Raw genomic sequence first — 26,668 nt, forward strand, 5'->3', positions numbered from 1 at the left:
TGTTTAATGTGCCAAGGAATAGCAGGAACATTTTCAATAAGAGGTATAAATAGTGATAAGAACAACAAAATATGAACATCAACATTAGCAAAGCAGGTGGTCTTGTGAATGTCTTAAGCAAGAGTCCATTATGAAGTGGCAAATTAAGCTTTAGAACAACTCCAGGAAAAGTATTTTAAGCTAGCAATTTACATGTATAGTTAGCAACAAGGAGCTCTATTTCTTTCCATATCATGAAGAAGAATGAGAAATTAATTACCTTCTCACAAGGAGAAGCTGCTGGTACTGAAAAGCTATTTTTGTAACAAAAGACTGCTGTAGGTCAAACTGAAATAGAATGATTTATTATTAAGTTATTAGTAATGTTGCATAGTGTTGTGTAACTAAGATTGTAAGACTTATCCAGGAAAGCAATTCATTGATTGCTTTCAAATTAAGGCTGTGTATTTTCTACCACCAGATACACTATTGCTGAAGTAACTGATCATAGAATCATAGAATATCCTGAGTTGGAAGGGACCCTTAAGGATCATCAAGTCCAACTCTTGACACCGCACAGGTCTACCCAAAAGTTCAGACCATGTGACTAAGTGCACAGTCCAATCTCTTCTTAAATTCAGACAGGCTCGGTGCAGTGACCACTTCCCTGGGGAGCCTGTTCCAGTGTGCAACCACCCTCTCTGTGAAGAACCCCCTCCTGACGTCAAGCCTAAATTTCCCCTGCCTCAGCTTAACCCCGTTCCCGCGGGTCCTGTCACTAGTGTTAATGGAGAAAAGGTCTCCTGCCTCTCGACACCCCCTTACGAGGAAGTTGTAGACTGTGATGAGGTCTCCCCTCAGCCTCCTCTTCTCCAGGCTGAACAGGCCCAGTGACCTCAGCCGTTCTTCGTACGTCTTCCCCTCAAGGCCTTTCACCATCTTCGTAGCCCTCCTCTGGACACTCTCCAACAGTTTCATGTCCTTTCATGTCCTGATGACAGATGTGTGTTCTACAAATGTTTAAAATGGTCGAATAACAATCCATTTTATGGCCTAAACAGTGAGGCAAGGGAATCATATCTTCCTTGACTAGAGAAACTTGAGCAAAGCTACATTTACACCAATGCCAGGTCAGATGTGGAGATCCTACCAAAACTGAGGTTCAGGCAGAAGCTGCTCTAATGAACAGAAATGACAATTACTCAGTGCTGAAGAACACAGTAGCTCTGGAAAAAAAATAGCACGATAAATAATGGTCTTAGGAAGAAAGGTGAAGTGGAAGATCTCAATAGAAGCCCCACCTCTGAAATTTAAAGGTGCACTTTGTAATGTAAGAGTATCAAACCTTGAAAGGACTAAGGAAAACAGAGACAAAGTGTAAATTGACAATGTAAACTGACATCGTAGAAGTAAGGCCCTAGAACTGGATAAGATTATTCTGAGAACATTTCCTTTTCTCACCTGTTTTGCTTTGTGATTGGAAGCCATTTAGTTTAGAAGAGACCTTCATACTGAAAGCAGCTTTATTTTATTAATTCTACATCTTGAAACTCACTTTACCATTTTTTGTATGAGTCTGTATATAAGCACAAAGATAAAATAAAAAGTTCTTCCAAGGGGGGTGGAGGGGGAAGATGGACATAAACAAAAGTAAGATGAGTTGTACCTGGTTATTTTTCAAATGCCTAGTGGGAGTATGCAGCTGTTTTTCAGTGGTTGAGATTACAGATCTTAGAAACACTGCCACTTAAGAGGAAAGGAAGCTATGGGCTGATTTCAGACTCTGGGGTGCAATGGGAGATAGTGACCACAAGCAGGTCTATGCAACCCAAACAGACGTGGCTTAAGTTAGGGGAAACACTGAAGGTGACATTAAGATGAGTTTACTTACCAGTAAGATGTATTGTCCACAGGTGCTTTCATGCTATGCTTCACTTCCATGCTGTGTAGTTCCATGCTCATTTTCTACTTAAACAATACTTGTAAGACATGCTAGATGCATGAGTAATTCACTAGCACATAATACATTTCAACCAACACCTCACAACTAAAGAAGTGAGGAAAGAGAAGGGAAGTCCTATATGCAATACATTTTAGAGAATATCTGTGCCTGAAAACTTTTCATCTTTGTATTGCAGGTAAATCCAACTTACTGTTTAACACCTAACTTCCCTTCAATACTATCCTGATTCCACATCCCCAGGTTCTATAAGAGGTGACGTCAGAATCTATCAGAGTTTTAAATGAATTATACATCCTTCAATGTATTACTTTTTTTTCTTTCTCATTTATGTTGCCTTGTTCAGTTTCCTCAGAGTACTGTTTATAAACAGATAAATTATTAAATGTTGTAAAATTAACCTTTGTGGACTGTGGTATTTTTAATCAACATCAAATAAGGGATGAAGTTGTTAGGTTGAAAAGGCATTTCTTTCCCTTCATCTGAGACTGAGAAAAAGAGATGAGTGCGTCCTGTGTAATGCTTTGAAGTATCTGTGAAACTGTTAAATGATAATGCTGCGTATGCCCTCTTGCATGGTTGAACACACATTAACCTTCTGTATTGTGAATGGAATCTAAATTCACTTGGGCAGGTAAACAGCTGTAACAGCCTGAATCCCTTCTCTCATTTGCCTGTAGTTCCACAAGATACCAAGACACAGCAAGGTTTTAGCTAATATTAAAAAACGCTGCCTGCCCACTGTCTTATGCAGTTCCATTTAGTAATAGAAAGACCACATTCAGTAGAATAAATGTCATGTAAAAGCTAAGGATGTTTGAAAGAAAACACAACCAAAACAACCAACCCCTCAGTTGTCTGGGATTTTATATATAAACAGACACATATATAACTACGCATATACACTTATAAAAATATATACATCTCTCTCTCTACATGGTTATATATATGATCTACATATTTTAAATTAATATACAAAAATGTATGTTTGCTGATACATGGTATATGAAAATTCTATTTCAAACATTCTGAAATTTTTGTACAGTGGCAGTTATATTTTAATTAGTTGGACAGAGTTCTAGGAGCTGACAATTCATTTTTAATCAACTGAAAATCTTACGTTGGTAGAAAACAAGCAACAACTGGTAAGTGGATTCTGAATCTAGCTAAATGCCAATCTGTACCTCTTATAAAAAAATACCTACTTGGAAAAACTTGCCAAAGGAAGTGGTAGCCTCTACCTCTTGATCTATACAATCCAGATAAAGGATAAAAATGGTCAAATATAAGTTAGCGCTGATTTGACCAATCAATTTACATTTTTTTCCTGTCTTATATGATCTAAAATTTGCTATGTATTTCTTAATTCTAATCTGTAATTTTTGTGCAAATCATTCTTCTGTTTTTGTTTGAATATTGCCTTAGATTAATTGTACTCTACGATTGTTAAAGAGGAAATTCAAGAGTCAAAAACAATGTTTGATAGACTCAAACCAAACAAAGGCTCATTATGAGATGCAGAACTCTTGCTGTAGATCACCGCACTGCAGATGACCCAGCTATTGTATTACACACAGCTAAGTCTTTGTCCTTATGATCTTCATCTAACTCCCATAATTGCTGATACATATGCAAAAACGGGGAAACATCTCAACCAGAACTAGACATTGAGAATGGATTGTATGCACAGAGTCCATTAGGAGAGCACAAGGAACTCTGTGTAACAGGTATAATACTGATGCTGAATGTTTAATGGCTCTGGGATAATCCTTTTAATCTGCAGAAGACTGGCATAGCCCATACTTGAAGGACAGCTGCAAGGGTATGAATCCAAGGATTAAACTACTCGAATCAAGCAATCAACCTGAAATGCTGCCAGCCAACAGGTCAGTGAAAAGAACTGCTACTGACATCACAATCTCCAAGGCCAGAAACCAAGAAATCTTTACAAGCCCATCTATTTCTTCAGTAGAGAGGGCAGCTCTGAATCCCAGCCTGGTAGAAAGATTGCAAGAGGCAAGGAGCACAGCACAAGAGATGTGGTTTATGACAAGACAGATACTCTGCCAAAATTAACTCATGAGTTAGTTTTAATCAAGAGCCTGGAGACAGCTTGGTATGCTGCCTGCATATACATATTTGGGACCCCATGCCTAAAATACCCAAGCCAGACCCAGGGCAAGAAATTATCAGCTAGCCTACACTACCACTAGCAGAAACTGAGATAACTTCAAAGCAGGCGTATCAGTGGCCAAAACTGAAAGAAATTGCCCAGACTGTTACAGTAAATGACTTTTATTTTTAAAAAAATGAAATAACCGTGAACATATTAACAGGCCTGCAGGTGGCACTACAGTACAGCTGGATATAAGGTAGATATATTTCCCCATGTACCCAGACAATGAAATCCATTGCATCAATGCTGACATTAGCAAATTCTGAATACAGTTCTATCAAGCAGAAACATTTTACTTAAAATAGTTCTGGACAAAATTGATTCTGAAAGTTAACATTTCCTTCACTTTTGGAAAGGATAGATGTTTTCAGCAAGCACTGGTTTGGGGGTGAACTATTGCCTGCAGTTACCAGTGCAGGGAGAGATGTACAACATCTCTACATGAGAACAGAGTTCATAGTTCTTTTCACTTCTCTTTCTGAGGAAGCAGCGGAGACATGGGGATAGAGAAAGTGGGTGAGGAATATGGGCAAGGGAGGTGGGGTGTCAATTTCTATTCACTCTCCTTTGGCTGTTTTTGTGCTATTTTGGACTGCTTTCTAAAAATCACTTCTTTATTTTATTGAAAGGAAGACTAAATGTAATGCACCTTTCCTTGAAAATCCAAGAACAGTTGTGGTACTTCAAAAATACTAAAAATATCTACTTTCATGAAATATTAACTGTTTCACTACAAACCTAGTTTTTCACTAAATACACAATTCTCCTATTTCTGGAGTCTTCTGGGGGAAAAAAAAAGTGGGTTCTCCCTTTATTTCTGCAACTCTACAGTGTATAGAGAAATGGCTACAAGAAGGGGAGTGCAGAGAATAGCTTTGTCTTTTTCCTTGGCCTGTATTTCACATGGGAAGTTTACTTAAATTTCTGCAGTTGGGCTACTGTTGGTCACACTCCTTTAGCAGCTATCAACTAAATCTGCAGTAGGACAACCCACCTCCAGCAAATTCCTTCTAACTTTGTGGAGACTAACTAGGCATGAGGAAAAACATCCACACTCTTTACACCATTTCTATTTATAATATGCAGGAACACCAAGTGGTTTCCATGTTCTTCCAATTTGCAAAAGGCCACAAGAAAGGGACATGGCACCTTTCATTAGAATCTGGAATTCTGCATGTAACAGTGCAACCTTCCATTAGACCTTCAGCATTGAGGCAGCGTAGAAAACAGTGGCTGAAGAGTGTGTGTAATACTGACCACACCAGCTCTTAGTGAGAAGCCTCTGCTCCTGCAGAGGCAGTCGTGCAGTCCCTGTATATACTGTGAGCAAAAGGCTTACTTCACAGGGCATTTGGAATTAGCAGTTCCTATGATCTAGCTAGTTTGGATTCATGAGCCTTCAGTGTGCCAACAGCATCTTTCACTGCGTGGTAGATAATGTTCTTCACCTGTAAAAGGAGAAAAAAAAATCAACTTCTCCAGACTAACAAGGAGTCTAACGTACCTATGCAATCAATGCTGGCAGCTGAATTTGTGATAGTTAGCAAGTATACACAAAGTATATAATGTTACTGCTTTAGTATATCAGCACACATTTAAACTGTCACAGCTAGACTACACAAATATTTCTGAGACCTACATGCAGCAATTTGGTTCCACAGCAACTGACTTACTCATGTTGTTTTAAGATAAAGTCTCTACTTTATGAGAGCTATGAGGAAGTACACTTTTAAGTCATTCAAAGGCTTTACTTTGAAGAAGTCCTTTTGATCCAAGTCACTTATAGATACATATGAATCAAGCCCAAAAGGAACTTATGCATCTTACAGAAAGGCAAGCAAGATTAGAGGTGAAAAATCCACTAGTAACCACAGTATTCTGTTCTATGTTGAGCTATCTAACAGTCAAAGCTATATCTTGTTTCAGATTTATTTGAATTCAGTTTCAAGTAGTTTAACTGTGCCAGTTCAATTAACTGTGAAGCACCAATATTTTTCCCCAATATACACATGATCTCAGTCTTGTGTATCATTTGTGTGACAGTTAAAGGACTTGAGTTATTCTACCCCATATACATACGTCTATCACAAAAACATACGTACATATAAAAATATTATAATACATTAATACTATATTACAGGAAAACGAGGAAAAATAAGAAAGTAAACATTGCAAAGATCGCTTATGAGGCACAAATCATAGAATCACAGAATCCTTTAGGTTGGGAAAGACCTCCAAGATCATCAAGTCCAACCATTAACCTAGCACTGCCAAGTCTACCACTAAATCACATCCCTAAGAACCACATCTGCACATCTTTTAAATGCCTTCAGGGATAATGACTCAACTACTTCCCTGGGCAGCCTGGTCCAATGCCTCACAACCCTCCCAGAGTAGAAGTGTTTCCTAATATCCAACCTAAATGTAACCACTATTCATTTTCACCGGGCTACTTTGTCAGTAAGTAAACAGCTTTTATATTATAATTTTTAATCTATAATTTTTAATGAGCATTCTTCATTTTTTGCAACCTATTCATTTATAGGCACACTACCTCATCTTTATAACTACAGCTGAAGAGCTGCAGTGTTCGAAGATGAATCCTGACAACGTGTGTTTAGAGTACTGTTTTACTTTAAAATCCTGTGCAGTGAGAGTTGAGAGTTCTGCTTTACTTCAAAATCTCATGTAAAAACATATAGAAGCTCACAGCAAATTTTCACCAAATTCGTTGAGAGAATCAACATGGGAAGTCCTGATGTTCTTGCGTGACATACTGGAGCATGGTTACATATTGAGTAGTCATCTTTTCAAGAAGAGCCATTCAGCAGATTTCTGCTCCACCTTCATTTTACATGCATGAGATTGCTAATACAAAAACAATGCTGACAACAAAATTTGTAAACTACACAAATATTAACTCTTTAGAGGCACGTATCAGTGAAATCAAGAAAGGCCTCCTTACAATCTTCCTTATGTATGACTTACTGCCTTAAACACAATGTTCTATTTCTTTTTAGTGAACATAATATTCTGTGTTTAGTTACTGGTTTAAGCAGTTGCATTTCTTCAAAGCCAAAACACACTTCATTTTCCTTTTCAGGATTAGTTTAAATAAGCAAGCCTTTCAGTCCACAGCAACTCTCTTTCAGGTAATACAAAAACAAATACAGGTGTTGTTAGTGAAATAAACATCTCTTCAAAACAAAACATTGCTTTTTGCTTTTTTTGTAAGGATTTTTTCCTGCTATACATCACTGCTATTCAGGATTCAGCCATTTATAAACTAATTAAAACTGAAACATGCACTAGTCCAATAGTGGGATAGTTCTTTGGAAAGTTAGAAGTTTATTACTAATTTTTGTTTATATGATACTGTAGACATAGATACACAATTATTATTTGAAATACTTATCAAATGAGAACCTCCGAAGTTGTGTAAAGTTGTTTTGTTGTTGTTGTTTGTTTTAAATCTTTAGTTGCACGTTTCTAATACTGAACAAATGTGGCCAAACACAGGATGTATTTAGTGACTACCATCATAAAATGGTTACCTGCAGTTTATCCTCATGGTTTGTATGTGTATTAGACAGATGCCTGAACTCCTGGGTCAGACGGAAGCAGTGCTTCACATGTTCTGGAGATACAAAATCTTCTGCCACTTTAATGCAGCTGTACAAATTATGGACCTAGAACAAACCATACAGAATTAATACAAAAAATAAAAACAGGATGTTTGGTTCTTCTGCATTTGCTTACCAGAAACAGGCATTGAAGCCTATTCTGGTTTCAAATAAAATTGTGTCTCTAATGTTAGAACAAAATACATGACATCTCAGATGTTCCCTTGTCCTCCCTCACATGCTACTCTTGCAAAACATAACTTCCCATCTCTTCTCCACACTTTATCAGAATTCTCTTCCCTAGTCTGAAGTTTTACCATGCAGAAATGTTTTCCAACTATTTGTTCTAAATATTTTCTTAATTCTATCACACTATTGTACACATCATTCAGGTATTTGTATCATTTTTACTAACATAATGATGAAGATTCAATTCAAATAAATCCTGTAAGAACTGCATGCACAGAAGAAGGAACATAAATCAGCAACAATAACTAACAGTTATTTGGAAGTCACAGTTCTACTGTGCTTCTAATTCAATTCCATTTGTCAATATGGCATAGAGTTGGCATACTTACCTGATGGGGAGCACCAGCAGGAATGAACACAGCATCTCCTAGGAACTGCACTATTGCCCAACCTTGTACACCATACTCATCATAGAGTCGCTTTCGTAAGGTCTGGTCCAAGTACCAGCTTTGGTCATGAATAGGGTCATGATCTGGGGGATTTTCTTGGCCTTGCTCTTCTCCAACCTAGGGCCAAGATACAAGATTAATAACAATAATAAAAAAAAAAGCCATGACACAGTACCTCAATACTGCTGTCTCACAAAAAGCTCTGTACCAAAACACATACCAAACATATCCTTAAACTATTTCAAAGTGGGATGCTGTAGTGGGTTTACGTGGCAAGGTTTTGGTAGCAGGGGGCCATAGGGATGGTTTCTGTGAGAAAGATCTAGAAGCTGCCCCATGTTTGGGAAGGGCCCCATTGTTTTCCAGATCTGAGCCAATAAGCAATGTTGTTTGCGCCTCTGTGAGAGCATATTTAAGACAGGGAAAAAAACGCTGCGCCACATAGCAGCCAGGAGAGCGAAGGGAGTGAGAAACAGCCTTGCAGGTGCCAAGGTCAGTGTAGAAGGAGGGGGAGAGGTGCTCCAGGCGCCGGAGCAGAAGTCCCCTTCAGCCTGTGGTGAGGACCATGGTGAAGCAGGATGTCCCCCTGCAGCCCATGGAGTACCACAGTGGAGCAGGGTTCCACGCTGCAGCCCGTGGAGGAGACCACGGTGGAGCAGGTGGCCCTGCACCGACGGAGGCTGCTGCCTGTGGAAGACCCCTGCCAGAGCAGATTTTGGGCCAGACCTGTAGCCCGTGGAGAGGAGCCCACGCAGGAGCAGGTGACCCGGCAGGAGCTGCTGCCCGTAGGGGAGCCAGGTTGGAGCAGTTTTCTCCTGAGGGATGGACCCCGTGGTACGGACCCATATCTGGAGCAGTTCTGGAAGAGCTGCTGCCTGTGGGAAGCCCACGCCGGATCAGTTCATCAAGGACTGCATCCCGTGGGTGGGACCCCACAGCACAGGGGACAAGAGTGACCGAGAAGGAGCGGCAGAGAAGAAGTGCTGTAGACTAACCATAACCCCCATTCCCCCATTCCCCTGCGCCGCTCGAGGGGAGGAGGTGGAAGAGGGTGGATGGGGGGGGGAAGGTGCTTTTGGTTTCTTTCCTTTGTTTCTCACTTCTCTCGCTTGTTAGTAATGAGCAATAAATCTTACTATCTTCTTATGCTGAGTCTGTTTTGCCCGCTACAATAATTATTGCGTGATTTTCTCGTCCTTATCTCAACCCTTGAGCCCTTTTCACATATTTTCTCCCCATTCCTCTTTGAGGAGGGGGAGTGAGAGAGCGGCTGTGGTGGAGCTCGGCTGCCCACTCGAGTGGAACCACGACAGATGCTACTTCATCAAGTTCATCTAGGTTTTAACTAGCACGATATACATTAGTAATTAGCATGAAGATCCTAGACCAGGCTAAAAACCTGTGGAAAAAAAAAATAATGTCCTCAAAGACAGTTTAAAAATATGTATGCACTCGATGTCAATAGCAATTTGTATCATTCAGCTGCTATAATTAAGCTTGTCGAGATAACATGTAGGCTCAAGACTTTGTCAAAAACATACCTTCCGGAGAAGTTCCCTTATCTTTTCAGCATCCTTGGCAGCATAGATATGCCACAGTGCTCCAGGTTTTTCTCTTCCTTCATGGATTCGCTGCTTTGTTACATCATCAGCATCTCCCTCATCAATTGTTTTCAAAACTTCTGAAAGGGGAATCCACATGAAACCAATATGATTGTGAAGCTTACAGGAAGTAGACTTTTGAGACACAAAGTCCAGCCACACTGCAACTGCTGCATTAGAGCACCCTTTCTAAGTGCCTCAAGCTTCACCTTAAAATTCAGGAAGTGTGACAATTGACAGCTAGTCAGAAAACTCAGTCATGAATTCAAACCGAACTAGCTGTAATTATTCAAATATAAGGAGAAGAAAAAGTAACCTTTCTCCTACTTTCTTGAGGCACATGTGTCTAATTTCCATGAAAGCTCTGCTTCTTTGACAGTTGGGAACCAATGAAATATTACTGCACTTCTAAATATATGCTGCAGATGTAGCAAACTAAATATATAACAAAAATATTTGGGTTATGTCTCTCAGTTACGATAAGCTTAAGCAATAAAAAGTATAGTTTCACATACACAATTGATTTTTAACGGACTGAAAACATCTTTCCTCAAACATTACCATCATCATGGGTTCCTTCCCCAATGGGAATGCCAACGTACACCATGACATTAACAGCATCAGACACATCCAAATGCAGGTTTGTAGTACCCACTCGTCTATCTTCTGCAGTGATTAAGCCTATAAAATAGTGTAAAATAAAATAAGATCCTATTTATGATTCTAAAAAATTAACCTTACTGAAAAAGCTCTCTAATCTGCTGCCTTTATGCAGCAATGAAAGCAGAAACCAATGTCAATGAGCAGCTGTAGTAATTTTCATGTCATATATGGCATAAGTAAAAAGTTTACTGAAAATTAGTATTTTTATTTTTAAATAGAAGCAGCAAGTATAGTTCAACCCATCACGAGAAAACAAGCATTTTAAAAACAGACTGAATTTGTACTCAACAATTTTGTCTCCCTGAGGGTCATTTATAAAATCTACAGTAGGGAACTTTGCTTTTGTAATACAGGTAGGTAGTATGCATTCTCTGGCATACTACCTACCTACGTGTTCTCTGGCACTGACTTCCTTTGCTTGGTAGTACAAGAGAAACCTCAGCTGCCATAACTAGCATTAGCAACATCCTGTGCGTATCACATCATTGGACTGTCACAAGTATACACCTCCAGCAGTTAAGGATTTTTTCTTAGCTGTAAAATCCATGTGGTCCACTGAAGTCACAGTAGTTATTGTCCAAATCATTGTTAACAATTCAGATTACAATTGAGTAAAGGAAAACACCTGTAGACTCTCAAGTGCTTATACCTTTATACTCATTCCTCTAAAGGGGCTATGAGTAATGAGACTAGAATGAGACTTCAAATTTTTACTGCTCAATTCTTTCACTTTCTCACATAAGACTCTCTCTTCCTCTGATCCTTCAATGGCACTCTCTCTACTTTTGGTTTTACCATCTCCTCTGGGAGTATCAAGTATCAAAGAAAAATTAACCTTTACTTACTGCTTTGCTTCTTGCTGCACTCTTAGTTTTATATTGCTTAACTAGGTGTAGGCTCTTTGGTGTAGAGCCTTCATCACTCAACTTATGGGTCAAATAATACATAAACCAAAACGTTGGACACCTTTAAATATTGAAAAAAAAACACTCAATTTACCTAAGGTCGTAATCCCCCCCCTCCACTTCTTAAATCCTTTATTTGTAGTCATACAGTTGTGCAAAAATATGAAACGATAAATATTTCATGTCCTCAGAGGACTTGTTACTCGAGCCATATATATACAATTGGAATTCAAAATCTTAAAAAACACTGCATCCCTGTATCTTAAATACTGAAAGAGCACTAAAAAAAATTACTGAGTTTACGTTGCAAGGTTTTGGTAGCAAGGTGATGCAGGGCTGGCCTCTACGAGATGAGACCAAGGGCTGCTCTGCACTACTGACGGTTCTAGCCAGCTCCAAGACAGGCCTCCCTCAAGCCAAAGCTAAGCCCATTTAACCACTGGCTAACCCATTTTCCTTTCAACTGTAGCACTTGATCTCAAAAATATACTAACTTTTCATTGAATCCTGTCTCACTATTACGCTTATTACATGTACTGAATAATAATTGTTTGCAAACTTATATCACATTGCTTGGTAGCTACAACACAAAAAAAGACACACATAAGAATCAGAGGACTAGCATAGGAATAGATCACAGGAAGAATGCAAAAAAAACAGAAGTGTGCTATAGGATAAGTTCTCAAAGTTTTGATTAATGCCACAGTCTTGCATATGCCCCAAAAATAACAAAGTCACAAAAATCAACATCTTCAGAAATACTCTCACATACCATAAGCATTGTACATTTTGGGACCCAAGTCGGGACGGACAAAGTAGCTTGGCAGCCTAGAGGCCAAATTCAATCTTCCATCCCTCTTGGTATATTCAGGAAGAGGAAGATTTTCCATCAAGTCCTCAAACCTAGAGAGCAAAGAGAAAAAAAACATGCTTTCCTATGCTCTACTGTCAATGTATCTCTAGTGCACTGCTGCTAAGGTTTACTTACCTTGTAGGCATCATATCTCTAAAGTCCTCCCCTGGAGGCCAATCCTTTAACTTTAGTACCATTGGCTGACCATCATCTGACCTGAGCCTCTCTGTAAGAAACATATTAAGATTTATTCGTGTCGTATCTTTTTTTTACCACAACACATGACCCTGTTTAAGCTACTTGTTTTTTGTAGCAAGATCTTTTACATTGCACAGCAAAATGAGTCCTGATTTTTTTTGGGGGGGGGCACTCCCAAATATTATCATAATACAACCAAATAACAGTGTAACAATTAGACAGCAGTCATATCATTATCTACAGCAGAAGTCTAACAGATCTTGCACAGCTACTAAATTTTAAGAAAGTTTTTATTCAGCTCTGAAAAAAAGCTTTTCAAAGCATTTTATCTTACTGTCTTTAACAAAGTCTAATGCTCTGAAATCAATCCTAACCTCAGTATAAAACAAGAAACCACGATACACCATGCTTAAAGGCTAAATACCAGGCAGTTACGGAGGAAGACAGACTTTAGTTTCAGCATCAAATGCTATTTGCCTCAGATGCTAGAATGGCTATGAAAGCATTAAGTGCATACATGTTGCAGCTTAGAAGACTAAGCATAAAACATACAGAGGAATCAGAGTTCACTCTTTACCAGATTCTTCACAACTCTAGAAGAAATCATCAGATGGAAAACAGGACTGATTGCAGTCTGCTACCTCCACATCTCCTTTTTCTACCATAGCAAGGTAGATTGTCAGACAAACAAAAATCAGACTGTGTAAGCTAGCAGAGCTGCTGACAGCACTGGAAGAGAAAGTATGTAAAAAGAAACCAGGACTTGGAGACCTGTGAATCACTTCTGCATAATAAATTAACAGGCTACAGAAAACAGCACTAGTTTGCAATATAAAAAAAAAAGATTTGTTTTAAATGAAGAACTGCAGATATGTAAAACAAAATGACAGATGTAAACAAAATAAAATTTTGATGAGCTAGGCATTTTAGAGAGGCAAGTGAACTGAAAAGCTCAAGGACTTAAACATAAAGATGTTTCAGAACTTCCCGTATTCGAGATTTTGAATTCATCAAGGATCTTTGTTCCAAGCAAGGGTAAGAAACTTGTAGGAAGGCTACCCGGAAAGGACAGAATGAACAGCTACCTGGAGAACATAATGATCTGATAAATTATATGAAACAGAAAAAAATCCAGAAATCTAATCAGCAAAGAAAGCCGAGTCTAAGAATGGTCCAAACAAAGTTAGAACTGCCAGAAGTCCACTTAGAACTCACAGATATTAGAAGTAAGTAGCAAAAGATTAAAATTAACTAAAATAAACTATCATATAGCATAATTAAGGGATCATCTCAAAACCAGCTCCAAATTAATAGGCTGTTCTGCATCTCTTCAATAGCTAAATGACAGTACGAGAAAATAATCCACATATTTGAGAAAACTATAATTCATGTAATGCAGAGAAGCCAAAATCATTATATAATTCCCAATTTTTCTGTAAGTCAGCATCTTCTAAATTGGAGATTGCATTTGGCTGAAAAAAACAATAAATAAAACGTATTTAAAATAAACTTGCTAAAATAATAAGGTTTTCCAACCTGAATCCCTAACTTGTCTTATACAAAGTATGGTAAAGGCATTGTCTGAAAGGAATTCAACAGTTGATTTTGCTAAAAGGGACCTATCTAGAGACAAACTAGAAATAACATTACTTGAAGATAATTCGACTTTCACAAATTACCCTGGCAAAAAAAAAAAAAAGTTTGTAAAGTTTGCCAATTACAGTTAATACAGAGAAAGACTATACCGTTATATCCCTCTAGGCCATTTACGTCTGAGTAATAATGGGAATAGCATGAAATTTACTGATACAAAATACAAGACTGTATACTTGGAACCATATTTTTAAAAGCCCAGAATTGTCAATTCTTTGACTAGACACGACTAGGGAAGGGAATATTGGTGGTCTAAAAATCTATAACCTTGTTTGCTGTTGAATAAGCATTCCATTAAACTGTCCAACAGTTCAACATATTTCCTATGTACACATAGCAGTGAACATGGAAACCACTTTATAGATAACGGTTCTACAATCAACAGCATTGCAACAAACCGTCACAACAAATGTGCAAATATAAGACCACGCTGATACAGGTGTGTACAATCTAAAACAGTGTTCCCTGCTTTTCAGAAGCTGTTTAATCTGACCAGCGGAAGATGGACCAGTTTTATCCCCAGGAATTTTAACTGGTTAGCTTCCACATGCACACTTGACAGAAGGATTTCTCAAAGCAGAACTCAAGCATTAATAATGTGTTATCACATGAAACACTCATACAGCACTGCTATTCATAATTTATATAAACTTAACATTACAAAGTATTTTATTTAGTTGGTGCGATGGATCAAGTCTAAGTTTTAGTTTCAAAACCTTCAGTCTGTTTTAGCTTTGCAGATTTCCTTTAGTTTTAAAACAAATGTTGAAGTTGGAAGTGGAGCAAGGGTTGTCAAGTCACTTACTGTCTTCGTAATGGTAAGTGATGATTACTTTCACTGAGGAAAGTTCAAAAAAATAGTTTCCCATTAAATGGATCACCTTTTGACATATCAAAATAACATGTCAGAGTTTTCTTTAGCAACCCAGACTTCATCTTCACTAAAATAATTTCTAGGGTGTGCAACATCTAAGGAGCAATGGCTTCTTTGGATGAGATTTATAACTTTTTTTTTTTATTATTATTATTATTTTTTTTTTTAAGAAAACATGTGGAAAAGGGGCAGTTGAAGGTAGCAAGACAGACTGCTCAGTTCAACTTGTCAGCCATAGATATTACTTACTAGATATTATTTCAAAGCCATCCCAGAAGTCACGCACTTTCACGTCTGAAATTATGGCACAGTTCCTGCAGTTCACCAAATCTACATCTTGATCTCCAAACTCCAGGCTGAAAGCTTCTGGTTTCCAAAGTTCTGACTTCAACTTCTTATGGACACCAGATACCAGCACGGGCTGAGAATACAAAGATGCATGCTTACTCCACTGTAACCAAATTTCTTACACATGCAGCCAAACGTTCTTTAGAGCTGAGACTCCTGACTACTATTTTATAAAGGACACCACAAATCTGTTTTCACCCATGTCTGTTTTTTGTTCATCAAACATACAGCCAGAATCAGAGCAAGCTTCAGTTCCAGGCAATGTGCAGTTACCTTAGAAGCAATGCTCTGTTAGACTTACTAAGGGAAGTGTCTTGGGTTTACAAGCCAAGACTGTGGTAGTTGGGGGACTGCAGGGGCGGTCTCTGTGAGATGAGACCAGGGGCTGCCCTGTGCCAGACATGGACAGTTCTGACCAGGCACAGGACAGGAACACTACACAGCCCATCAGCAATGCAGGTGGCACTTCTGTGATGTATTTAAGAAAGGGAAAAAAACAAAACAAAACACAATACGCAGAGGTGAGAAAGGAGTGAGAAAAAGAAATGTGAGGGAAACAACCCTGAAGACACCAAGGTCAGTGAAGAAAGATGAGAGAGAGGTGCTCCAGGCACCGGAGCAGAAATTCCCGCACAGCCCTTCGAGGGGACCATGGTGGAAGCAGGCTGCCCCCCTGCAGCCTGTAGCGTACCATAGCAGAGCAGATCTCCACAATGCAGCTTGTGGAGGAGCCCACAGTGATACAAGTGGATCTGGCCTGAAAGAAGCTGTGGCCTATGGAGAGCCCAAGCTGGGGAAAGCTCCTGGCAGGAAATGCAACCCGATGGAGAGGAGCTCATGCAGGAACAGGCTTCCTGCAAGGAACTACGGCGATAAGGAACCACCACACTGGAGCAGTCCTTAAGCAATCCTTAAGGATTGCATTCTGTAGAAAAGATCCATGCTGGAGGAGTTCTTGAAGAACTGCAGCCCATGGGAAGGACTTATGTTGGAGGAGTTCATGAAGGACTGCATCCCATGGGAGGGACCCCACACTGGAACACAGGAAAAGGGTGAGGAGAAAGGAGAATCAGAGATCAAGTGTTATGAACTGTCTGTAATCTCCGTTCACTGTCACCCTGCACCACTAAGTGTGGGGGCAAGAGGTAGAAGAGGCAGGAATGAAGGAGTGAAGTTGAGCCTAGAAAGAAGGAGGGGTGGGCGCAGATAAGGTGCTTTAGTTTTGTCTTTGTTTCTCATCACCTCACTCTGTTATTAATTGGCAATAAATTATTTTTTCCCAAGTTGCATCTGTTTTGCCTGTGACTGTAACTGGTAATTGATCTCCCTTGTCTTTATCCTTGACCCACAAGCTGCTACATCTTACTTTCTGCTCTTGTCCTGTTGTAGAAGAGGGAGAGCAGCTGGGTGGAGGCCTGGCAATCCTAGGTCAATCTACTTGTGGAATTGTCTTGAGTCCCACCAACCCTGCTGTTTAAGCACAAATGCCACTACCACTAGAAATTGCATTTGTATTAAAACAAACTGATATGAAACTTCCATATTCTGATATGATTTCGTTTCCTTTTTTTTTTTTTTTAAACTAGTTCCCTCATTCCTTACATACAATGATGGTTCATCATTAACTCTCTAGTACAAAATCAAGGGGCAGAAAAGCACCTGTTTACTTGCAAAATGAGTTTTAAGATATTTAGACTAACCACATACACACAATCCAAACCAAAATTTGAGTGGCCTCTCCCCATAAACGCTCAAGGCGTTTCCTAAACTAACAATACTAGGAAAAAGGTATATCAGACAATCCTCCGAACAGTGGCCAAAGACTTTTAAGTTTAAGACGACTTGGGTCTCAGTCTCTTTACTGCAATCACTAGAGTTGCAAGACTTAAGAGGGGAAAAAAATAAACTGTACATGGACTATGCCACCTGAAAAACTTTAGGTTTACTGCTACCTACGTTCAAATGACAGTTCACGTGTCTGTGAAAGGCTGAATTAACTTCAAGCTGGGCCTTACACATTAGCAATGATTCGAAGGTGGACCTTGGTTTTATTTACATGAAGAAAGAGCTAAGTACAATCCTGAGGAGCACATATGACACTAGACATTCTAGTAGCATCAGAGTTCTAGGCAAAGATATCCAAAAAGCTAGAGGCAAGCACCTGTAAAGATACACTGTTTTAGAACACCCCAGTAACTAAACACTGCTTCAGCTGGATTGTTCTGTGAAGGCCTCTAACAGGATGGTATCCCATTTTATTCCCTAAATGACAATGCCTATTCATTCAAAATTCTCCATGAAGAGGAGAAAAAAAAAAAAAAAAAAAAAAAAAAAAGGAAAAAACCCTTTGGGAATAACACAAGTGGCTTTGTTTTTCAAATATATTATCACGTAGCCTTTAAGATCTAGAAAGCAGCAATGAAACCTCAACTCCAGAAGACTGAAGGTTAAGAAAACAAAAAGGGCATGTTACTTCAGTCCTGCCAACTTCTGAAAAAAAAAAAAAAAGGAAAAAAAAACAACAAAACAACAAAACCACAGAGTCTGGAAAAGACCTCTTGAAAACATCTAGTCCAACTCCGCTTCCCTGCTCAATCAGGGTCAGCCACAGCAGGTTGCCCAGGACCATCTCCAGTTGGGCTTTGAGTATCTCCAAGAATGAAGACTCCACAAATTCTCGGTGCCACCTCTTCCAGTATTTGAGCACACTCACTGAAGAACTGTTTATTGTGTTCAGGTTGAGCTTCTCTTTTTTTTAATTTGTGCCCACTGCATCTTGTCCTGTTCATGTGCACTACTGAAAAGAGTCTAGTTCCCTCTTCTTCATTACTTCCCATCAGGTATTTATACACATTGATATGATTTTCCACACAATCCAGCAAAACTTCTCTTGTCCAGCCAGAATAATCCCAGCTTTGTCAGCCTCTCCTTACCTGAAAGATGCTTCAGTCCTTTAAATCATCTTTGTGACCGTTCACTGGACTTGCTCCAGTAAATCCATGTCTCTTTCATACTTAGAAACACAGAAGTGGACACACTGCTCCAGGTGCGGCCTTACCTGTGTTGAGTAGAAGGACCACCTCTCTTGACACTGACAAAGCTCTTCCTAATGCAGCCCAAAATTGCTATTGGCCTTCTCTGTTGTGAGGATGTATTGCTTGTCATCCACCAGGATCCCAAAGTCCCTCTAAATAAAGCTACTTTCCAGTTGGTCAGCCCACAGCAAGTACTGCTACATGGGGTTACTCCTCCTGAGGTGCGGGACTTTGTATTTCCCCTTGTTGAAAGTCAGAAGATTTCTCTTGGTCCAGTTCTCTGGCCTTCAGGTCTGCCTTAATAGCAGCACAACCATCTCATGTATCAGCCATCGTTCCCAAATTTTTACTGTCTGTAAACTTGCTGAAGTCTGTCCATGCATCTAGGTCATTAATAAGGATGTGAAACTCAGAGGAGTGGCTGATATCCCAAAGGGCTGTGCTGCCATTCAGAGGGAACTCAACAGGCTGGAGGGCTGGGCTGAGAGGAACCTCATGAAGTTCAACAAGGGCAAGTGCAGGGTCCTGCACCTAGGGAGGAATAACCCCAAGCACCAGTACAGGCTGGGAATGACCTGCTGGAGAGCAGCTCTGCGCCCTTGTGGCCAAGAACGCCAACGGTATCCTGGGCTGCATTTGGAAGAGTGTTGCCAGCAGGTCGAGGGAGGTGATCCTCCCCTTCTGCTCAACCCTGGTGAGGACACAACTGGAGTATTCTGTCCAGTCCTGGGCTCCCCAGTACAAAAGGGACATAGAACTACAGAAGTGAGTTCAGAGGAGGGCTACTAAGATGATTAGAGGACTGGAGCACCTGTCATACAAGGACAGGCTAAAAGAACTGGGGCTGTTTAGCCTGGAAAAGAGAAGACTGAAGGGAGACGTCATTAATGTACATAGACTTCTGAAGGGAAGGCGTTGAGAAAATGGAGCCGAACTCTTTTCAGTTGTGCCCAGTGACAGGATGAGAGGCAACGGGCACAAACTGAAGCACAGAAAGTTCCGACTGAATATGAGGGGGCATTTCTTTACTGTGGGGTGACAGAGCACTGGAACAGGTTGCCTGTTCTCTTCTGTATCTCTTCTCTGGAGATATTCAAAACCCACCTGGATGCCATCCTGCACAAGGTGCTCTAGGTGATCCTGCTCAGTAGGGGGGTTGGACTAGACAACCTTCAGAGGTCCCTTCCAACCTCGTCCATTCTGTGACTCCATAAAATAGTACTCAACCCAATACTGACCTCTTAGTGTACACCACTAGCAACTGGCCTCCAGATGGACTTTGTGCTAGTGATCTCGAATCTCTGAGCATGGCACTTTGGTCAGTTTTAAACCCACCTCCCTGCCCACCTATCTAGTTCGTACTTCATCAGTTTGTTTGATGATGGTATGAATGTCTGAAGAAGGCCTCATCACTTCCTTTTGATCAGGTGGTCTATAGCAGATATTAATAATCATGTTACTCATGTTAGTCCAGTCTACCTGCTAACCCTGACCCATAAGCTCTCAACTGGCTCATCATCCATTCTCATGCAATTTCACACATTCCAGCTGGTCTCTCAAACAGCAATACTCCTTCCTTGCTTTTCTTGCCTGTCCTTCCTGAACAGTCTGTACCTATCCCTTGCCGTACTCTTGTGTGAGTTATTCCACCACTTCTGTTACACCAATGAGACTGTGGCCCTGCAACCCCATGCTAATTCTTCCTCGCAATGCATGCATTTAGTGTGCAGGCACTTCAGAAAGGTCTTGTTGATTTCCAAGAAATGGTATGAGAGGTTTCCTCAAAATGCTGTGATATAGACATTTCCTTATTTGGAACAGGTTTGAGGTGGACCCCCTTTCATTTCTGTTTTGTTGAGTATGAAAGCCTTCCTGTTCACATCACCCCACATAGCTTGTTTGACAACCCAGCCAACTAAGTCCTTTCTGTGTCTCAAAGCTATCCTCTCCCTCACTTGTCATTCCTAGTTTGTAGCTCTCCTAATCACAGTGGCCAGCCTGTTAGCAAAGATGCTTTTATCCTGCTAGTCTTCCAAGAAGTCCTTGATGCTCAAAAAGGTTCCTGTAAAAATAAAACCCCAAAGCCCTGTTGTCAAAACCAGACACACAAACAACGGCTTGCAGGATCAGTCCATCCTTCTTCAAGTACTTCTCCCTCACTGGCAAGACTGAGAGAACCACCTGGCCCACATGCCTTTGACCAGTAATCCCAGAGCCATATATTCACTCTTGATACTGTCCAGGTCTCCCCAGTACTGTTTGTGCCAATGTGGAAAAGCAGCAGGGGGGTAAATGTCTGAGGGCCAGATAAGATTTGGCAGTCGTTCTACCATGTCCAATATGTAAGTCCCTGACAAGTAGCAAACTTCCCTAAAATGACAGAGCAGATTATGTTAATCCCAAATTTAAATATATTCCCTGATCCCAGTAAGGGCTGTAACATTTGGATAGACTTCAATCATATTCTACAGAAAAATAAGGATCATGGATGAGGAAGAAATCACAGTACCTTTCACAGGATGGGTGGAAACTCCTGCCAGGTAGACTTTAAGCTGATGGATAAGCTAGTTTTCTTCAGCCCAGGCAAATAACGACATATTTTGTTCCCTGCTGTATTCACTTAAGCATTTGAACGTAATAACAAGAAGAACAGAAATCTATTTAACCTAGTAGAACCCTTCCAGCTATTAAGCAGAGAATTTCCCATGAAAGAAAGAAAATGCTCTCCCTCAAGTGAGGAACACTGGTAGGGTTGCAAGATAAAAAGACAGTAGACTTGTTTGGAAGACATTTTGTGCCATAACTGCTCTCAAAAAACAGGCAGAAAAGAAAAACCTCCAACACCACCTTAAAGGGAGAGAGGGGGCGAGCGGGAGAGAGAGAGCACCTAGTACAAGAACTCAGAAAAGAGCATGTTTCTATAAGGATAAGAATCATGTGACGGTATCCCCAGCTGAGCAAGAACTGCGTTCAGGACAGCGAAACGCTCTGGAAAAGCAGCTCCAAAAAGAAGTAATCCTATGGTCTTCTGGTAAAGCCTGGGATAAGACATAGTTTAACTTATCTCTGACGATTTCTAAGACAGTATTTGAAAAATGTTGCTCATCTTGAATGACACTAGGAGTGCCATTTGTTATCCAAACATTAAGAAAAAATAATTTTCTGTTACCAGTTTGGGATGCTACCATGGCTAAGATTTTCATATGACTCAGATCTAGTGCCTAGGGAACATTTATGGGGCCAGGGGATATTTAAGACTTTCCAATTAGCCTTTTTCAACCCACAGAACAGGAAAAGGGAAGGTGATTTTTTTGGGGTGGAATTCATGTTCTTTGACTTCACTTTCAAAGGGGCACCTGGGCTGTGGATTCAGCTGAAAGAGAACTGTGATAAAACAGTTTGTTGAGAGAATCTCTGCTCTCAGAAATTCTGTTTAAAATGACCTTGCTAAAACAGCAACACCTGGGTCACCTGCTCTGTCTGGTGCAGGAGTAAGAGAGTTCCAAGTAGCTTGCTTTCTGCCTTTGAGCAGTAAACTCATGTGAATGCAACATCACTGGAGAATCCCTGAATAAGGATGGGACTGCTGCTATGAAAGGGGCCTCGGAATGATAAAATCATGCAAAAATCATCCCTAGCACATTTGGGGGAAAAGCCTAAAACAGAGGTTCACAAACAGTATATAAACGTGACTGTTGTGGCCAAAGTCTCAGAGTCTGCACCAGCTTAGAAGGTGATGCGCACTGGAAGTTACACATTCATCTGACAGCAAATCAGTAATCCCATCTCTAGACTCCATCAGGAGAATCTCAAGATTCATTAACAATTAAGGACCTCATGGACACGTGCAGCATCTTGATTCTGGTGATAAAGCCAGTCTAATCTGCACAGATACTGATGAGCAAGTGTTTTGTCAGTAGCTGCCAAATTATTTAGGATCCTCTTCAGGAGGAGAATATTATTTGCTGACAGATAGAGTAGAGAAAATTGCCAGAGCATACTGACCAGAAATTTAACAGCTCTTAGCCAAGACAGGCAGATGACTGACAACACAGGAGTGCAAAAAAACTGATCAGAAATTATAATTCAGAATGATGCAACAGGTTCAAAAAAGATGAGGTCCCTGTGCACTCTGGGAAGAATCCAGGAGGACAAGAAGACAACTGCAATTAGAGGGAAAGCTGGCAATACCACCAGCAGGCTGCATTTCTAGTCAGACAAGGGAGGTACAGTAGCCCCTAACACTTATTAGTAGCTGACTAGTGAAGTCAACAAAAGAACTGGTTGACCTGTGGTTGGTGGTGGCACAAGCCTCTTTGCAGTTCTCATGGGTACTTGCTAGTTATACATGTGCCTAGTGGATGCAAAGAATGTCCCCATGGGACATGCTAAAGTTAACTGGGAAGTACTCTTCCACTGGCAGGAATAGACTCTGAGTTCCAAAAGAGGAATGTGAAGCCTGATCTGCTCCTCTGTCACAGCTCAGCAGCATGTATGTCTTGCGAGCAACACAAAATAAGTAAAGAACGTTAGTTCCAAGAATATTAGAACAATAACAACAGAACAGCTGTCAACAAGAACCTCCCCAGAAGAGAAGATAAGGGACATACCAATCTAGCACCAAGGGTCTCAATTCCGAGTAGTAATTGAAGGTAACAGTGTCAGAGGTAGCTTTGGAACCAAATGCTAAGAACACAGTTTGAACACTAATGGACACCAGAATCTGTCAGAGCTACGGGTACGCTTCCCGAGTAGCAGCAGTTACATTTCTTAAGCTTCAGCTTGCCTGACCAGGCCAATATTAATGACTCTCTGGAGAAGTCTAAGAACTGCAGCACTATGGACTAAAATCTGAAACAGTGGCTATATACTGGCAGCAGGTCTAAGTCTTCTCTCTTGACTGAAGACCTCATCAGTCAATGACCACTCAGTAGAGTGCTCAACACATGAGATGCTGAATCCAAACCAATACTTGGGTTCATACAGGCTGCAGGCTAAAAATGAGTCACTGCCATCACTATACCCCAAAATTCTGGCAGAACTTGTTTCATGCAGCACCTGTATTCTTGTACATGCTGCAGCTGGAAAGAATGGACCTTTTCCTGAGGCTATAAAGCATCAAGTATGGGGTAGATCCCTGCAGGATGCATGCAGGAATCGAAATGGATTCACTAACGTGCTGTGGCAGAGCAGGTTCAGCACAAATCACACTACAACTTAAAAGGCTGTCAAGCTGAGAACAACACATGTACTTGAGTCAGTTCAGCATGGAGTGGACAGGGCTGCTGTGTCCCCTGTTTACAGTGCTACGGTTGAAATCCTTGTTCATCATATGCACCCAGGAGCAACTGGCCAAAGTTTGAATGGATACATTAACAAAGGTAGAGATTAAACTGTCAGGATACTTCTAAGCCATAAAGGTTGGCAATTTGTCATCACCCACCTGGCCTTGTTTCCAACACTCCCTGAAGATCTTCCAGTTGTTTTTGTTGCTAGGATCATGAAGACAAAGGAGCCTACCATCACAAAGCCAAGAGTGGGAAGTGTGTGGATCCAGAACATTTAAACCCATTACCATTTCCTTCACATCTCTTTGCGTGTCAGCTAAATTACTAGCTCGTTTTGCAGCATCAGATGTCTTCTTATTTTCCACCACAGAAGCAATGATATGGTCTAAAAAGTTAGGCAGGCTGGCTTTACCTTTGGCCCCCTAGAAGATGTAAACCCAGAGGTAAGTTTCATCTTGCAACAGCAGACATTATCTGCTCTCATTCAGCTTTCAGTCATGAACATTTTGCTATCAAAAAAATATTCAGCAGTAAACAAATCAGCAGACACAGGCATATATCCAGTAAGAACAGAAACAGATATGCTCCTGTTTTACTATGGTAAAGTTTAAAATAACCTGCTACAAGCAGATTGTAGGATTCCTGAACAGGAATGTGAGTAATAAGAAAGTGATGGGGGTCGTAACAGAAACAACTTAAATGCCTTTTGTTGATAGAGGCAACAACTTAACTACATCTCTTATACTGGAAGACCAGAGGTCAAGAAAGTGAAAAAAATAAAGCATACAACAAATCTGATTAAAGGTGATGAGAGAATGCATACAGTTGCGAGGACAGAGATACAAACCAAGACAGGCCCTCTCATGCCTTGCAGGAATAACTTGCTTTAAAATGTGATCACAACATTGGAGCTTGTACTCAGGGATGAGAGGAGAAAATAGTATTTTTGGATTCAATTTCCTGTAGCAGTGACATGTTTTCCCTTAGAGCTGCAGTTCCCTCTACTAATAGCAAACAACATGAACAATTTTTAAGGTTCCATTCCCCAAATTTAACACGTAGGAAAAAAAATCTGCTATGAGACAAGCCATTTCATCATCTTCCCTCATTCTATCTGCCTGGGCTTTTGGAGTAAGTCTTCTGGGAAGACCTAAGTCTTAATAAATCCCAGGGGATGTTCCCTTCTCTTGAACTAAATGTTTTTAAGCATTTCAAGCACCATTGATTTGTTGGTTTTTATTTTTTTTTTTAAGGTTATTTCCTCCAAATCAAATTAAAGAGAAACAAAGTGTCTTTATTCCAAAACAAGCCTCCAGAAATACTAAACACATCTTACATTCATTTACAATCTTATATATACTTGGAAGGCATTTAAGCTTTTTAAGGAACTGATTTGCTCACAAGTTTTTGTCTTTTTGGAGAGTATGCTCTTGCAATGCTTTTAAAGATCCAGACTTTAAAGTGAGCTTTTACAGGGATGCTGATCATCAGTTAAACAATTTAAAGGCTATACGTAACTCACTTTCTTGGTCTCTGGGAAGAAATAGCTTCTCCACCACATCAGCAAACCAAATTACAAACTAACAATGAACATCAAAATTCTCTACAACTTTGTGGGGTGGTGGACCTGGCTAGATATTACGTTTGTTTCAACATTTGAGAATAAGATGATATAAAAAAAAATTAGATTAAAACTGTTAGATCATCACAAAATTCTTTTCTATAACAGACATTGTTGAGGGAATACAAAATCGCTTACCGTAGAAGCTGCAGAAAAGACTGGAGGAAAGGGAATTCCCGTGTCTAATGGGACCTGAGGAAGCTTTCCTGGCCCTGTGTGTAGCAGATCTCTGAGGCTGGAGCCTTCTGCTTTGTTGCTAGATGTCACTGGGCCCAACAACAGGCTATTAAACAGCTTTGGGGTTAGTGGGGAAACCTTTGTAGTGGAGTTGAAGGAATCCAATCCAAAGGGTGAGTGGGATTCTTTACTAAGCACTGACCTCAGTGATCCTGATTCTGCAAGAAAAATATCAAAATGAAGGGGAAAAAAAATGCAAATTTCAAATGACCATAAAGTCCTCTGAAATGAGTTCTTCTTGCATTAAATATGGTATTGACATATTTTTTTGGTACATTATCACCACAACAGTGAATGGACACCTTGAAGAGAATGACAAAGACATCAGATCAGACAGATTTTACTCTTAGCAGCCTGTTAGTTAAGGTTTCGAGTAGCACAGTAGTTTATCTGATCTGACAGTGTTTGATGTACAAGAAGCCATAACTTTGTAACAGGCTTAATTAAAAATATTTCCTTGACATTCCAAATTAATGTTTCGATATAAAATATTTCAAATTTTAACTACAGTCAAAATATTACAGTTGCTAGGCACTGCAAAAATTCAAGAGCATTTAAGACTGACATATAAAGCAGTTTCTACTAGACATGTGGACAGGAATAATTCTGTTTTAGTCATGCTACCTTTGACAACTCTGAGGTGTATATTATAAAGAATTACTTTCATACTGGAAATCACACTCTCAGTCTATCGAGTATTTAAAGAAGTTCTAAGCTTTCATTTGACTCAGGTAGGCTCTAATCTCTATATTCTTAGGAAATGCTCTCTTCAGATTGCACATTGAACAGCTTTGTTTACTTCAATAGTTCATAAACTGACAGATCTACATCTGAAATTAATTACTGTCACTTTACATCAGGATACCAGCTGCTTATTACTTAGAAAATAAACTCAAGAACCAGCACTGAGATAAACTGGGAGTGACAAGACAGTATTTTTTATTTTCAGCAATGTCATCTTCCTAGTTTTCCATATTCTTAAGCCTGTAAAAAAAAAATAAATCTGCTTCCAGAGG

At 40.0% G+C, this 26,668-nt stretch overlaps 1 protein-coding gene across 1 annotated transcript in view; it reads right to left on the reverse strand.

Moving 5' to 3' along the window:
• Positions 1-4,218: 4,218 nt before the first annotated feature.
• KDM3B (lysine demethylase 3B) overlaps positions 4,219-26,668 on the reverse strand; it is a 55,078-nt gene continuing 32,628 nt past the window's right edge. Inside the window, exons 15-24 of the mRNA XM_084535560.1 lie at positions 25,554-25,810; positions 23,950-24,216; positions 15,373-15,544; positions 12,534-12,624; positions 12,318-12,448; positions 10,539-10,658; positions 9,918-10,057; positions 8,317-8,493; positions 7,670-7,804; positions 4,219-5,563 (exon numbers count right to left, since the gene is read on the reverse strand). Of these exons, the coding sequence (XP_084391686.1) occupies positions 5,483-5,563; positions 7,670-7,804; positions 8,317-8,493; positions 9,918-10,057; positions 10,539-10,658; positions 12,318-12,448; positions 12,534-12,624; positions 15,373-15,544; positions 23,950-24,216; positions 25,554-25,810 (1,571 nt within the window). The 3' untranslated portion in view covers positions 4,219-5,482. The remainder of the gene's footprint in view (positions 5,564-7,669; positions 7,805-8,316; positions 8,494-9,917; positions 10,058-10,538; positions 10,659-12,317; positions 12,449-12,533; positions 12,625-15,372; positions 15,545-23,949; positions 24,217-25,553; positions 25,811-26,668) is intronic.

This window comes from Aythya ferina (genome assembly GCF_964211825.1).
Source record: "Aythya ferina genome assembly, chromosome: 14".
NCBI lineage: Eukaryota > Metazoa > Chordata > Aves > Anseriformes > Anatidae > Aythya > Aythya ferina.